This window comes from Astatotilapia calliptera, chromosome 16 (assembly GCF_900246225.1).
Source record: "Astatotilapia calliptera chromosome 16, fAstCal1.2, whole genome shotgun sequence".
NCBI classification, from domain to species: domain Eukaryota; kingdom Metazoa; phylum Chordata; class Actinopteri; order Cichliformes; family Cichlidae; genus Astatotilapia; species Astatotilapia calliptera.
Window position 1 is genome coordinate 7,858,991 of NC_039317.1, and position 15,901 is coordinate 7,874,891.

Here is a 15,901-nt window from a genome sequence, read left to right on the forward strand (position 1 = left end):
GCTGGACCAGGTGACCCTGAATCCTCCCTTAGTTATGCTGCAATAGACGTAGGCTGCCGGGGGATTCCCATGATGCATTGAGTTTTTCCTTTCCAGTCACCTTTCTCACTCACTATGTATTAATAGACCTCTCTGCATTGAATCATATCTGTTATTAACCTCTGTCTCTCTTCCACAGCATGTCTTTTATCCTGTCTTCCTTCTCTCACCCCAACCGGTCGCAGCAGATGGCCCCGCCCCTCCCTGAGCCTGGTTCTGCCGGAGGTTTCTTCCTGTTAAAAGGGAGTTTTCCCTTCCCACTGTCGCCAAAGTGCTTGCTCATAGGGGGTCATATGATTGTTGGGTTTTTTTCTCTGTATCTATGAAGCGCCTTGAGGCGATTTATGTTGTGATTTGGCGCTATATAAATAAAATTGAATTGAATTGAATTGTTATGACAGCAACATGTTGACATGAAGATGAGATTTTATTACCTTCATCAGCAAACTGCTCCTGCGACTCATCAGCTGGGGTCAAAATTTCTAGGTAGTGCACAGCTTTTTCTGCAAGCAACCAAAAAGAGTGAGACATTTTTCATCCTCTAATAGGACATTTGGTATGCTATAATATGGGTATTGTTTTGAAAAATCAGGAAAACCTGTGACATACATACAAATCTTTAGCTCTGGCTCATTATTAAACATGTTAAATCAACACGCCATTACAATTTCACTTATAAAGTCAAGTTTATGTTGGTGTCGCAATGTGTTGTGTTGGTATCCAGAACTAAACACCAAAGAATGCAGTTTCACCTAGAAGTATAAGTTCCCTCGAACCTGACGTACTGTACACCTTATTATTGTATGCCCAGGTACAAATACAGGTGTAGAGGCCCTCGTGGTCTTTGGTAGCATTATGCACTCTCAATTCGACTTCATGCTGATCTTCAATAAGAGTATAGTCCTGCACCGAGAAGGGCACAAATAGGGAAAGCAACACATTTTACTTCAATGAACATGGTCTGTTTTGTAAATCATCACAATGGCCCTGTCAATTACATCATTGTGGCTTAGTTTGTAATTGTTGTATTGTAAAAGTTTAGAGGTTTTTAAAGTAGCTCCCTTTTTATTAACTTGCAATCAGGTTCTTGCTATAGCAATGAAACCAACACTTTTATCTTACATAAAAATGTACACTGGTATTAACATGGACAATGTTTAAAAAGTTAAATAAAATTCCTTTGTTCAGAAGTCAAGCAACATTTTAATGTCATCAACTTCCAGGGCCAGTGGAATCATCTTTTGCCCCACTGGTTTCACTGGTTAGTACTGGTACTTATTACCATCAGCAGTCAGTTCTGGCACCTCTCAGCTTTGCAGCTTGATGCTGGTTGGCAACTAGCTCTTGCACCTTTTTAGCAAAGTATCCAGAGTCATAAACCAGGCAGGGTCATACCATCAATTAATCCAATGGCCTTGATCCAAAAACGATTACCGAAGAGTCAGAAAAATCCCCCCCAAAAAAACGTGTATTCAAAATGGCCAAGCACCAAATCATTCAGCGTAACAAACAACTGGCAAACACACACCTTTATAGGGAGTTTGTACGTGTTTTGGAGTTTGCAAGTGTTTTGGAGTTTGTAACGTGCTTTGTCTCTAGGGGCCACCGTAAACCCCCCTCCCCCCTAAACAAGCTCCGAGTGAGCAACGACGTAATGGGAAATTCACAGAGAAACTTGCGGATTCTTCAACTGACCGCTGCGGCACTCCTGCTATACAGGTGAAAATAGAGCAACAGGACCGCTAGTCTTTGATTTTATTTATTTTCTGCTGTGTTTTACTTGCATCTATTTGAAAGACTGAGTGTAAAAACAAAAAATATTTTATGTGCTGGAATGTGCAGAATATAGGTTTAAATGTTAAACTAATTTCTTCAAGTCAGAGAATGTTGCATATAATTTAATTTTTGCTTGATGCATAAAGTTAAAAGCTTAAAACTAATAAAACAAGTTTTAAAAAGAGACTTTTCCATTTGATTACATTTTGTATGATGGATTATGCAGAAAAAGTAGAATTGGGCTGAAAGATCTATCACTTTATCACCTATTCAGGTTGTAAATCGTGTTTTTAAAAAGTAACTAAGTAACTAAGTAATTAATTACTTTTGAAAATAAGTAATCAGTAAAGTAACGGGATTACTTTTTTGGGGAAGTAATCAGTAATTAGTTACTGATTACTTTTTTCAAGTAACTTGACCAACACTGGTTCAAGTGCAGTTATTTTCCTCTGAGTTTTGATTCTGTCCCTAGTTAGCTAACATAAACTAAAGTATCAACTTCTATACTGACATAAGATGACATGAATCATCACACTGAACATGATTTTTAAAACTGTATTTCTTAAATCCAGCTTCACAGCCACACATCTATGTCCGTTTTTGAAAGCAGGGCTCCATGATGTCACTTAGCCATTATATGTGTAGTGGCAGAGGTGGATGACCTGTAGACTTTCCTGGATGCATTTAAGGCAATGGTGCAGGTTTGCAAGTTTGCCAAACAAACAGGAAGCTGACCTGGGCTTTTTGGCCTACCTTGTACCAGGTGATGTTTCCTTTGAATGCACTACATGTGCTTTGGACTCGTTCTGGACATGGGACCTTTTTGCTCTGGTCAGAGTTTTTGATTTCTCCGTAGTTTAACATCTTGCTTCCTCTGTAACTTGCATTGAACACTTCAATTTTCACAGGGTGGTTAAAACATTGTCCTGAAGACTTGATTTCCCTAAAAGTGAATCAATGAGTGGGAAGCACATTAACAAAAAAAGAGACAAAAAAAAGAAGAAAATTGTTTTAGAGTTCAAGAAAACCCAGACCATCACTAATGTTAGATGCTAGATAGAAATTTTGTAACATATTTCATAGAGATGATTCTTACCAAGCAGCGTAATCTCCAGAATCAGAAATGTTGAGGTTTAAGAGAAACAGTGCTTCGCCTTGGTAATGCACCCTGGCTTTCTTATCAGAGGAAATATTCTGAATTTGGGTGCTATATTTGTACCATGTAAAATTTTTATTGTTGAAGTTTGGTTCTAAAATAAAAGGTACATAAAAAAGAGACTCCCCTTCAAGCACTGTAATGCTCTCCTCATTCATGATCTCACACTGTGATTTGCCAGAATCTGAAACTGAGGGAGAAGCAGATAGAGGTGATGATAAGTGCAAATGCAAATGTGAAAGGTGTGTTGCAGATGCTACAATGCTGTACGATGAAATGAAAATGTTTATGAAATGTTCCTTTTCTTTTTTGCCTTAATATTTTTCAATGATTTTTATGGCCTTTCTGTCTTGCCATACATTTTTACCTTCTACATTTTGGCTTTGATGTTTTGCTGACCCATCAATGATAACCTTTGATATAACTTTTTCTACAACTTGCTCAAAATTGTCATGATATGCATTTCACATCAGCGGCCTTTTGAGCCTGATTAATACTGGGTGTGCTGCTTCACCAGGTTTCATTGTAAGGTGTAAGATGTGCGGTTTAGCACATGCAGATGAATCGTGTACTGTATACACCACCTGATTTCCATTCTGATATGGATGTCACCACTGCAACAAGAAAGAGAAGCTGGAAAGCATCCATTAGCTGAGAGAGAGAGAGAGAGAGAGAGAGAGACATAGGACATTCAAAGCCAAACCACACTGTTCTGAATCATGTGATATATTTCATATTTAATTACACTAACTTGACTTGCTTTACTCATACACTGTCAGTCCTGCACATAAGCTTTTACCATGGCCTCAACAGCTTAAAGTGCTTCTCCCTGTCTGTTCCACAAATAATGTGACAGTTCAGTGATTCTTGAGATAAGGGACAAAACATGTCCGGCAGATAAAACCCAATTTTGTTGTTAAAAATATGCATACAAGTGTTAACCCAACTGCCTAAAAGACAACAGCCACTATGGTGTGGTGTCCCTTTAAGACACCCAAGTCGAGGGTTGATGGTGTCATCGGTTTGTGCCACTGCTCTGCTCTCTCTCTCTGTGATGGTGTGGACATGTGCTTGCACGCTAGTAGATGAAGAGGGACGGATTTTATGTTTTACCTCTCCAGACACCTTTGTTTGCAACGTTATGGGTTGTACGAACACTGTGCGCTATGTTTGTTAAGCTGCAGCCGTTCAACCGGGCTTATATGGTTGATGAAGAGGAGGTATACTAAAGAACACACTGTGGAATCCCCAACGCCAGCGTGAGTGTGTATTCTTTTGGCTACCCTGCTAAGTGTTTTGCCGCCTCCTCTCAACCACTAAACGCAACCCGACGTTACAAACTGTAACAGGGCGGCCCTTAGCGGCTGGAAACTAGTGATGTGACGTTCTGTATCGAGTAATGGAGGGGGCGTTTCCGCGATGCGCGTATCGAGGCTTGCTTCATTTATGGGAGGAGCTGAAAATGATGACGCCGAAGCCTCACTGCCCGGCTGTACCACGTGACTGGTTCATGAAGTGTTTCGAACTTTGCCGCGAGCTATGACAGCGATATAAACCCCTCAGACTTCATTCAAAAATGTGGGTGTTTGATGGAGAGTTGCGGTTAGTGAGAGTTTGGAGGTTTATGAGAGTGAGGAGAGAAAGTCAGGAGAGAATGGAGCCAGCTAAGAAGAGGAGGATGTCCTCCCCTGTGTGGGAACATTTTGATCTTATTCCTCCCAACAAGGTATGTAAATTTCTACAGAAGATGTATTTTCATAATACTGATGGTGCAATAAAACCTATGTTAAGCTGTCTGTACTTTTGTACAAGGTGAAGTGTTTGCTATGTGCCAGGGAGCTGGGATATAACAACAACACCTCATCCATGCTTAGGCACTACAGAGCTTTGCATGAGAATAAGGGGAACACCGATTGTGGAGCAAGACCAGGTGAGCCATCAAATGCCATGATAATACAGCATGCAGTAATGTTACTACATGATATAACAATATTATACAGCTGTAATAAGTTACGTGTGTGATATTTATATCTGTGCTTTGTCTTTATTGTCTTTCCTCAGGAGAACAATCTCAAATAGATGAAGACCTGGTTACCATGGTGATTGAGGACTCCCAGCCATTTAGCATTGTGGAGGACAAAGGATTCAAAAGATTTGTTAAACCATTAAATCCTAGCTATGTTCTCCCCACTAAAGGTTATAAAAGCAGTGAAAATTTAGTTTTTACAGAATAAAATGTGAACAGGCAGGACTGAGGCTCAGTGTGTAGCTGTCCATACCTCAACGTTACAAAAGCACAACTACTGTCCACACCCCAACCACACCTCACCTCACAGTAAATGATCATTTCCATTTTAAGCATTTCCAAATAATCATTTTCCATACTGCCAGTATAAATATACACAGTATACTGCCATCACTACAATATACATGTTTTACACATTCCTTTTGTTGTTGACATTTACAGGCTGTGTGCAAAAGGCCACATTTCAAATTCTTGCCAACTAATATTTTTACGTCCAGTAGATGTCCTACTAGAGCAAATGAAGCTTCAAGAAGCTTTGCGCTGGGGTGAACCAATTGGATGAAAAGCTTCAGTGCTTCATGAAGTTTCATCTGCCCATCACTATCCCCGGGGGTCCAGACACCATTTAAAGGTTCCAGGAGAGACCACTCTCTTGGTAAAGAGAGTGTGGTGAATCTTTTTGTGCTTGGGTTTCTGGGTTTTTATAATATTGGGTTTGGTGTAACATTAAAGTGTGAAATATTTGTTAATATGTAAATGTGAAAATGTATTTATTTATTCTTATATTTATCTACCACATTCCTTGATGATGAGCAGCTGTGCAGGATCTGAAATAAGGCTACCAACTGATTTTAAAATTCCCAATAAATAGTCAATAAATATTTAAACTTCTTTTGTGCAAATCCATGCTTAAAGTGCAATGCTAAATAAAGTGCTTGATAAGGTGCTTTTAATAAAGTGAAAGGTGTGCTCTAAAGTGCTATACAGATAATATAATATAAATAAATGCAGTAAGGGAGTCCTCTTCCTTACACAAACCAAGGCAATTTTTTATATGATTTTGCATTTTTTATACATATTTATTTATTTTAAATGGTACAATACATTACCAGTACCTTAAAAATCCATTGTCCAGAAGCAGGTGTGATAATATTAAAATACAGAAAAAAAAATTAAAAGTAATGTAAAATTAAACATCATGGCTCTCGTCACTAAGTATTTAATTCAATACCTAATATCAAAATATGCAATTGAAAATTTATTTTTACATATTTTTTAAGTGATTAAAATCATGTCCAGAGTTTTTGTCAACACCATCAGATTTTTTTAAAAGTACATCAAAAATCAGGAATTATTGTGGGTAGCTTACACTCTGAGGACCCCTTTATCACTTCCTGTTTGATACACATGCCATGAGGTCACTGCTGTGATAATTTTTTTTAAATTTTAATGTCATTTATTGCATACCTTTCTGATAAAACTCTTTGTCACAACCATAGTGTGTCACCACCAAAGTCGATGTAATGCAAGATTTAATTATTTTTTTTGTAAAAAGAGCTTAATTTAGGTAGATTGTAAAAGCCATAAGCAACTGATGAAAAACAAGATGGCTTCTGTCAGATAAACATGTGTTATGAGACAAAGTCGGGTATTTTGTCAACACCATCAGGATTTTTGTCTGACGGTGTTGACCCTTTTCCTAATGGTGTTGACAAATGCCACAAACGTGTGCTATTCACCATTTATATTAAGTTATTTTTTTACTAATATTTCAGATATATTACGTCCTGTGTATTTTACTGATATTTCTGCTTCACAGATGTGTCAAATATTATCAAATTTGTCTTATCTTGAATCTCATTGTTTATGTTTATATTATTAATCCTGTAGGAAAATGCTTAGTCCTCTGCATTTAACCCATTCACTCAGTGATGCAGTGGGCAGCTACAAATCATGTGGCGTCTACTGAGCTAGCTGTGCCTCGAGAGTTAGTCTTTAAGTGATGATGTATGAATCCTGCTTCCGGGCCCAAACTACTCTGTGTTTATTAAGCCTGTTGTGCTGTTAAAATGTTTTAATGCTTTTTATCTTTTTCTATTACATCAGAACAAGCCCCTAAAAGAGCCCGTTCTCACTCCCGAGGCGTAATATGCTGACGATTTGTCACCTAGCGTAAAATGTTACGCTTTGGGAGTGAGAACGTGTTGCCTAAAAACAGTCAGTGATCACGTCAGCCTAACCATCGGGAACCCTCACGTTAACTTTTATCAAGTGGTAAAAAGTTAGCATTCATCCTCCAGCTTCACTGTATTTATATTATGCTAACATAGCTGTGTCACTAGCGATCATGTAGCACATCACTATATACCAGCTAGCCCAACTTCAGTAACCTGACAATAGTCACTGCTGTTCAATTTTCTGTCTCTATTTATGTTGGAAGTGGTAGCAGAGCTGGTTTATCATGTTCAGGTGGAAACAAGCAATCTAACTTTAACTCTGTTAAATTTCATATATTCTGTTTTCATGGATGCCTGGATGTTACACCTGGTAGAGCAGCCACACTGATCATTTTATTAAAGATGAAATAATTTAGACAGATTGTAACTCTCAGTGATGCCGCAGAGTTCCTTTGAGTTTGGGATCTGCAGCGGAGTTTGGACCTGGAAACGGCTAATGACATCAGACTTAAAGACCGGATAGCATCTCTATTACTTAATGCATAATTGTGTTGTGAATATTCATCCTTAATCTGTAAAAAAGCATAAGGTTCAGAAAAATTATAGTAATTACAAAATGGTACATTTCAGGCTACAATAGCACAGGGGAAGCTGTCAGTAGAGGAATGAAAGAGAAGGAACAGGGATGATAAAAAAAAAAAGGAGAGAAAAAGTTAACAGCCAGCCTGAGTTGAAGAAAGAGTTTCTCATAAAGGAAAGGGAAAGATGGAGAAATAGAGTGAAAAAGAGAAAAATAAAGAACATCAGTGATCTGAAAGAAAGAGAAAAAAGTCAGAAGAGAAGGTTTTGGAAACAAGCACAGAGACAAAAGGAGAGAAAGTCCAGCAGGGTCTAAACACACAACCACAGAACTTTAGGAATCAAGGAGTAGTAGGCAGCTACTTGCTGGTGAACTATTAAGATGTAGAACTTGACATGTGCAAAAACAGAATTGTTATGATGTGTCTTGTGATATTACAAAGGTTGCTAAGGTTTAATGGTCATTTTGAAAGAAATATATTGTTTTCTACTAGTGTGTCAACACCGTCAGATTTGTGTCACCACCGTCAGCACCTTGTCAACTCCATAATATGGAGTTTTTGTTTATTTTTCTCTTTTGGAAAACCATATATTTTCCTCCCTCATGATCTTCCTATAAAAATACGTAATTTTCTCAATGTGTAATTTGCATTCTGCTTAATAAGATTGTTTCTTATAGAGATTAAATACAAGCTTCTGAAAATATGTATGACTGTAACTCTAATAATAAAAAGCCAAAACAATCTTACTTTTAAACCTGGTATAATTACTTTGAAAACATATGTGCATAAACAATAGAATAGAGAAGCTGCTAATAGTCAAAGTAGCTGAAACAACTTAATTTAAAATATATATTTTTGCATTTCTTTGTGTCTGACGGTGTTGATAAAAACCTTGCACTTCTCCAGCAAAAACATAAATTATTAAAAAATGTTACACCTGGGAGATTGTACCAAAACATGGTGAGACAGCCAAAACCTTGTGTAACAATTATATGTAAATATGTTTTTAAAAAATCAAAAAATATATTTTAGAAAATTAAAACCTGTTTTGTCCCTAATCTCAGGAATCACTGAGTTATGAAATCAGTTAAAATGCTGCTCTCTCATCACTGGTTGTTCAAAAGAACAGAATGCTGTGCGTTTTGTTTTTCTCAGGCTTGCATGTTTCCTTTGGTTTTGAGCCAGCTGGTTGCTGGAGAAAGCTATCAACTTAGAAGCCTTTCAGTGGACCGATAACACAGGAACTTGTCAGAAGAAGTTTCAGATGAAATTGAATATGACACTGATTACCTGTGAAGATTGTTATCAAATAATTCCTGGTTATCAAACTTAATCATCTTGTCATTTAAGGACTTTTTGCACAGTGCAACACTTCTCACAATGTCCTTGACAGACTCAGTGGCTGAATAAGAAATAACAGCTAAAAAAACAGCAAAAGGACAAAGTGAACACAAGTCACATGGTGTTACAGTGCCAACAGTATAACAATCTGTCTGTCAAGAGTATAGTTGTAGCATCTCTGACATGTTTTTAAACATGTCTGAGAGCAACAGAGACACACCACATTCATCTTCAGTAGAGAGCCTGTTCACATAGAATTGCTACAAATGTTCACCAATATTTGTAACTGCTCAGTCGAGTTTCACTTTGAATCATATCTTCTAAACAGGAAGTTTATAATTTTGCAGCTTGAGCTCATATCAAATCAAAGTGTTAAAATCCTGAATAAGTCTTATAATAATTCTTGAATAATTCAAATTGAATACTGATTCGATCCACTATGAGTTTAAAGAATTGCTATCTTTAACTGTTCTGTTTTCCAGATGCTGTGGAAATAACTATGGAAGAGATCTGAGAAGATCTGTAAACAGATCTGTAAAGCCTTTATAAAGTTTATAAGTTATCTTCTCACCCTAGTTCTTCTTTCTGTCACTTAACTTGGAGTATACCTATTTAGAACCTTAGCATATCCTAAAGCAAGGAAGTTAAAATTGTTAGTAGTAATGAAAGTGTTTGCTTACCTCACAAAAGTGTGTGTGCTGGCCGTTGGAGTGTAATCAGCTCGAAGCTGCCGGTATGGTTGTTTCTCTCACTCTCTCTCTCTCTCTCATGCACACATGCTTCGTCACCAGCCTGTTTCCCGTCTCTCATGTTGGACCCGCCCGGGGTCCATGCTTACATAACAGTCACAACAACAGCAGTGCGACTGTTACTTCAACAGGCAGACTTGAAAAGCTACACATTCACCTGAACAAAACAACCACATGTTAATGCTGACGGGGTGTAGATGTAACATAGAAATCTATATCACTAAAAGCCACTCGGTAGATCAAAATTAGAAATGAACACCCATGTTTAGGCACATTTTCTTGTTTATGTTATTTAAATGTGTTTCAGCCATAAGAAAATTTGCTACAAATCTTTAAGCTAAAGATAAGCAGAAGAGAATGGATGGATGACAGATGTTCATATCATTTATGTACATTTTCAGCAGTGTACCTGTGTAATATATCTGTATTGTGAGCACTTGTTTATACAGATCTGAACAGACGTGCCTGATGATCCTCCTTATGACTTTATAATTAAGGTAATCTGAGCCTGTGACATTTCATATTAAAACGGGCAAGATCGGTAAGTTCGATTCTGACTTAGTAATGTTAGGGTCACATGCTTGAGCCCCCATTTGGTGGATTGTCTTGTAATGCCTGCTTGCAATAGTTTTATTATTAGTTCAGGTATAGCAGATAAAGTGGCACTGAAATGTGAGCTTGGTGTTCTCTAATATACAGTTTCTACTATTTCTTGTAGGTGAAAAATTACATGTGAAGTTCATTATCACATCAGAGACACTTTTTACACTGTGATCCAGCATGACAGAATTAATTTTACAACAGGATCACAAGCCCATACACGCACCTTAAAGTGAGACCCGCTCAAACACCAAGGAATGCTCGGCTTATCCCACTCTGGGAATTATAATCACATTTTCCATGACTGGAAACTACGCGGAATGGGCAAATATGCCCTTTCAAGTAAGCACTGCATGTGGGTGTTTCCAGTTAGGGGATTCCCTGAACAGATGTGACTTTCACCACTTCCAGTCAATAAACCCTCCCCACTGATCAAAGTTCTGGCCTGGAGTACACTGAAAAAAAGGGACTGGCCATCTCTTGGATTTATGTAAGCATCTTGCATGTATTTAACACAATTGCCTCATGTTTTAAAGTTAAATGTAACTATATAGTGTAAAAACTACATGATATGCAGAAAGGGTGTATTAAATTGTTCATATCATGTTCAGGTGAAGTAAGTCAATACGATAGCAACGTTAAATCTCGTGAAACCACGCATGATTTGGATCGTGGTTTAAAAAAGGCATCCATCTCAGTCAAGTCCAGCAGCCAACTCTATGTTTTTTGGTATGTCTTGATTTTTTGAATTAATATTTATTTAAATGTAGTTAAACATCTAGAGTGTCATCATGTAACATGCTAAAAAAGAGCCGTTAGCTTATTTGCTGTTTTATCTGTTGTCAAAGAATTGGCGCTTTCTCATCTGAATTTGTCTTTGGCACAAGAGCCGTAATATCACATTAAACCTAATTACGAGGCACTCATAACATAATCTGGTTTTCTGTGTGAATAGATTTGACAACTGACTCTTCAGTTACATTGTGTATTTACTGCACCGTGGTGTTAGTGAGATTTTGGACATTGAACAGCTTTAGCTAATATCATCAGTGGCATTATGCTAGCTTACATCCCTACACCTCCTGCCCTCACCTGCTGTCCTTTTGTTTTTGTTTGTTTGTTTTTTTTGCTGCACATTGAGAGATGACCTCTATTCTGCATTTCACCAGGAGTCAGCTGATGGATTGTGGGTTCAAGGTGTTATGGTGAGAAAGTATATTCTATTTTCGCTTAAGGTTTCTGTAACTTAATTATAATAGGGTTTTTATAGTTATTAGGTGTATGCATACTCAAATAGACCACCCTATTAATACAACTGAGAAATCCAAAATCTGCCATATAGGTTTAACTTATACCAGTATGTATTGTCAGAAAGGTGATTACTGGACTCACACTTGAACTAAAATGAGGTTGTAACTTGTGGGTTGTTGGGTTGCAAATCAGAAACAAACATCTTTGGATTTTTTTTAATCCCATAAGATCTGGAAACAGTTTTTATTCAACAAAACATTACTGATTAACCAAGCACAGTGCCTGCTGTTATTTCAAAATTATTTTATGTCATTTCAGATAAAATGAAGCATTCCAGTGCATCCCAACCATGCCTTTACAGTCAAGGTTTCTAACGGAGCTGAGTTTCTCTCTGACAGTCTGCTGAAAGTGTTTGCAAAGTGATCGGGGGAACAGGGCACAAAGCTAAAGGATGTAGCTGCCATGATGACAGTAAGAACTTTAAAATTCTTTAACTACAAAGTGTATATGTATTGCATTAGGTCAGTAAAAGATTTTTATGCTGCATCCATTGGTATGGGTATATACACTGGCTGGGTTGTTATCAGGAAAATGATATTTGCGGATTAATTTACAGTGAATTAAAAATGAATTGTTGGTCAGAAAAACTAAATCTGAAAATAATAACATTTGCAGCCTCAAAAGCACAGAAATCATAAAAAACCTTTTTTGATTTTAATTCTTACATAGCATTATTTATCAAGAACAGCTACAGATAGAACATTACTCCAGATGTTCTATCAGCTCCAGATATTCTTATCAGTCAGTCAGTAGTCATATATTTTAATTCTCATATAATATTGCAGATGAGCTATATCAGACATAGCAATTTCCCTTTGGGATCAATAAAGTCATTCTTCTTATAGCACAACTTAGTATGTATTAGTGGCAACCCATGTATCTGGGACCTGCATTCTGCCATAATCAGTGTTGGGGAGTAACGGAATACATGTACCGCCGTTATGTATTTAAAATACAAGATATGAGTAACTGTATTCCGTTACTCACTACGGCAGCCGTAAGGCTCTGACAATCCATCAAGCAGTGCGGCTTACCAAAGTTGTACTAAAACATCTTTTAACAGATTTCTGCACGCCAAAATCGGTTCGAGGTCAGTAAGCACAACCAGAATTCATACATAAGGCACAATCTCGATTTTTGAGAAAATTAAAGGATTTTAAGTGTGCCTTATGGTGTGGGAAATACGTTATACAGAAGAAAAGAATATATCGTGATATATATCGTTACCGCACATGCTTCAAATTATATCGCGATATGAATTTTAGGCCATATCGCCCAGCCCTAGTGGCATCATCTTCCATTTGAGTTATTGCATGCTTTGGTGTTTTTGTGTTTTGTCTTTGTGTTCTGCAGCTCTTCTCCAGCTGCCAGCTATTTAGAGTTGAGTACAGAGAGTAGTTGATTGGTAATGATTTGAGCCCTTCTCAATAAAGGGGAGAGAAACTGCAGGAATGTCTTAAAGACATAAAGACCTGGATGGCCGCTAACTTTCTGCTTCTTAATTCAGATAAAACTGAGGTTATTGTACTCGGCCCTGAAAATCTTAGAAATATGGTATCTAATCAGATTCTTACTCTGGATGGCATTACCTTGGCCTCCAGTAACGCGGTGAGGAACCTTGGAGTCATTTTTGACCAGGACATGTCCTTCAACGCACATATTAAACAAATATGTAAGACTGCTTTCTTCCATTTGCGCAACATCTCTAAAATTAGAAATATCCTGTCTCAGAGTGACGCGGAAAAACTAGTTCATGCATTTATTACTTCCAGGCTGGACTACTGTAATTCATTATTATCAGGATGTCCAAAAAACTCACTGAAAAGCCTTCAGCTAATCCAAAATGCTGCAGCAAGAGTCCTGACAGGGACTAGAAAGAGAGAGCATATTTCTCCTGTTTTGGCTTCCCTTCATTGGCTTCCTGTTAAATCCAGAATTGAATTCAAAATCCTGCTCCTCACATACAAGGTCTTAAATAATCAGGCCCCATCTTATCTTAATGACCTTGTAGTACCATATCACCCTATTAGAGCGCTCCGCTCTCGCTCTGCAGGCCTACTTGTTGTTCCTAGAGTATTTAAAAGTAGAATGGGAGGGAGAGCCTTCAGTTTTCAGGCCCCTCTTCTGTGGAACCAGCTTCCAGTTTGGATTCGGGAGACAGACACTATCTCTACTTTTAAGATTAGGCTTAAAACTTTCCTTTTTTCTAAAGCATATAGTTAGGGCTGGACCAGGTGACCCTGAATCCTCCCTTTGTTATGCTGCAATAGATGTAGGCTGCCGGGGGATTCCCATGATGCATTGAGTTTTTCCTTTCCAGTCACCTTTCTCACTCACTATGTATTAATAGACCTCTCTGCATTGAATCATATCTGTTATTAACCTCTGTCTCTCTTCCACAGCATGTCTTTATCCTGTCTTCCTTCTCTCACCCCAACCGGTCGCAGCAGATGGCCGCCCCTCCCTGAGCCTGGTTCTGCCGGAGGTTTCTTCCTGTTAAAAGGGAGTTTTTCCTTCCCACTGTCGCCAAAGTGCTTGCTCATAGGGGGTCATATGATTGTTGGGTTTTTCTCTGTATCTATGAAGCGCCTTGAGGCGACTTTTGTTGTGATTTGGCGCTATATAAATAAAATTGAATTGAATTGAATTGAATTGAATAGAAAACAGGAAGGATGTTCTTTGTTTTTCTGTAGGACACAGTTGGAGAAGGGAAGCCGGCTGAAATTGGAGACTCCAGTGAGATAAGTGAACATTTTAAAGGAAAATAGTTTTAACCTGATCTGGAGGGTTTTGCTCTTAAAATAATCAGTGACATCAGGAAGTTGATTCACTTTAATTAGAATTTATGTGGATTTGTTGTGATAAAGAGACTGGATTGGAAACTGTTGGTGTGCTGGACCTGCGTGTTACGCGAGTTTAACGGGGAAAAAGCTGTAATTAGGAGGCAACCAAAGAGAGGAAATTGTTCAAGACTTGGAGAGGAACAGCTTGACTGTTGAAGTCCCTGATGGGGAATCCCACTCCCTAAGAACACAAAGTTTGTTAATGTGGGTGGAAAGCCTTTCTCAGGAACATGCGAGATTGATGCACTATATTATCTTGGGTTCCAGCAGTACATCCATCTACAGATGAATGAGAGAATCATTTATGAGTAATGCTTGTGCATAACTGACTAATTTCTTTCTCACCAGTCTTTACTCAATATTTAGCACCAAGTTATAATATGTTTGCATATAATTTTAAGTTCAGCCCGCACAGCAGCTCTGAAGCTGAAGCCAGATTTGGATGCTTTGAGCTAAATATCACTATGATAATGATAACATATATACAAGCTCGTAATACGCTGAAGTTAAGCAGATTTACATCGTTCAAGTGTGTTGATATGCTGTTGAGAAACATTTTTCAGATGAGTGACCCGTTAGTGAACTCACTAGGTTTTGCTGTTTTCAGGCAATCAGATTTAAGGCATGGAAATGGGTTCGGTGATAGCCAAAAGTAGAACCCCTCCAATATATAGATCATATATAGACAAGCAGTGGTAACATGATTTGATCTGTCATTTCGTGCCTTTTATAGCTGTCAGTGCTCAGAAAATTCTGAGAAAATCTGTTTCGTCAGGAATAAAGTCTAGGTGACAGCCAACACAAACAGAAAGAGACCGACGACTCCCGCCGCATAAAACCGCAAACACAGGATGCTGGCAGTACACGGAGATCAAATGACCAAGATAAGTAAAAGAGGGGATTTTTTTTTTTATACACTGAAAACAAATTGCACAAAGTGCACAGAAAGTATCAGTTAGGATTAGTCTGAAACTAATCAAAAACTGTTAAATATGCCACTGATTTCTAAGTCATGAAATTTAATTTTATTGTTTGTCTTTAAGTCTTTGACAGTATAGTATAAAATCTTTATAATAGTTTTAGAGATGCTTTTACAGTTCTGAATGTTTAATTTTTCATTTATCTTTTTCTGCATGTATACAGTGAAGGTAACATCTTATGCGTATTGTACTTATTTAAGAGGAGATTGGATCAGTGTCAAACCTGCAAACTTTTACTGTGTTTAAATTGCATATATCTGGATATATTTGTGTTTCGATAAATCTAAATTACAAACCTGGCCCTCTTCACACACAAACTTAT

General features: G+C 37.8%; 1 protein-coding gene across 3 annotated transcripts in view; it reads right to left on the reverse strand.

Annotated features, from left to right (window-relative positions):
• Positions 1-10,755, reverse strand: part of LOC113007943 (interleukin-1 receptor-like 1) — a 31,140-nt gene extending 20,385 nt beyond the window's left edge. For 2 of the 3 annotated variants that reach the window (XM_026145015.1, XM_026145017.1), the window contains exons 1-5: positions 3,556-4,391; positions 2,912-3,161; positions 2,569-2,758; positions 792-942; positions 474-542 (exon numbers count right to left, since the gene is read on the reverse strand). In XM_026145015.1, the coding sequence (XP_026000800.1) occupies positions 474-542; positions 792-942; positions 2,569-2,758; positions 2,912-3,161; positions 3,556-3,655 (760 nt within the window). In that variant the 5' untranslated portion in view covers positions 3,656-4,391. Of the gene's footprint in view, positions 1-473; positions 543-791; positions 943-2,568; positions 2,759-2,911; positions 3,162-3,555; positions 4,392-9,776; positions 10,003-10,671 lie in introns of those variants that run through there. The other variant, XM_026145016.1, reaches the window with a different exon arrangement.
• Positions 10,756-15,901: the final 5,146 nt, after the last annotated feature.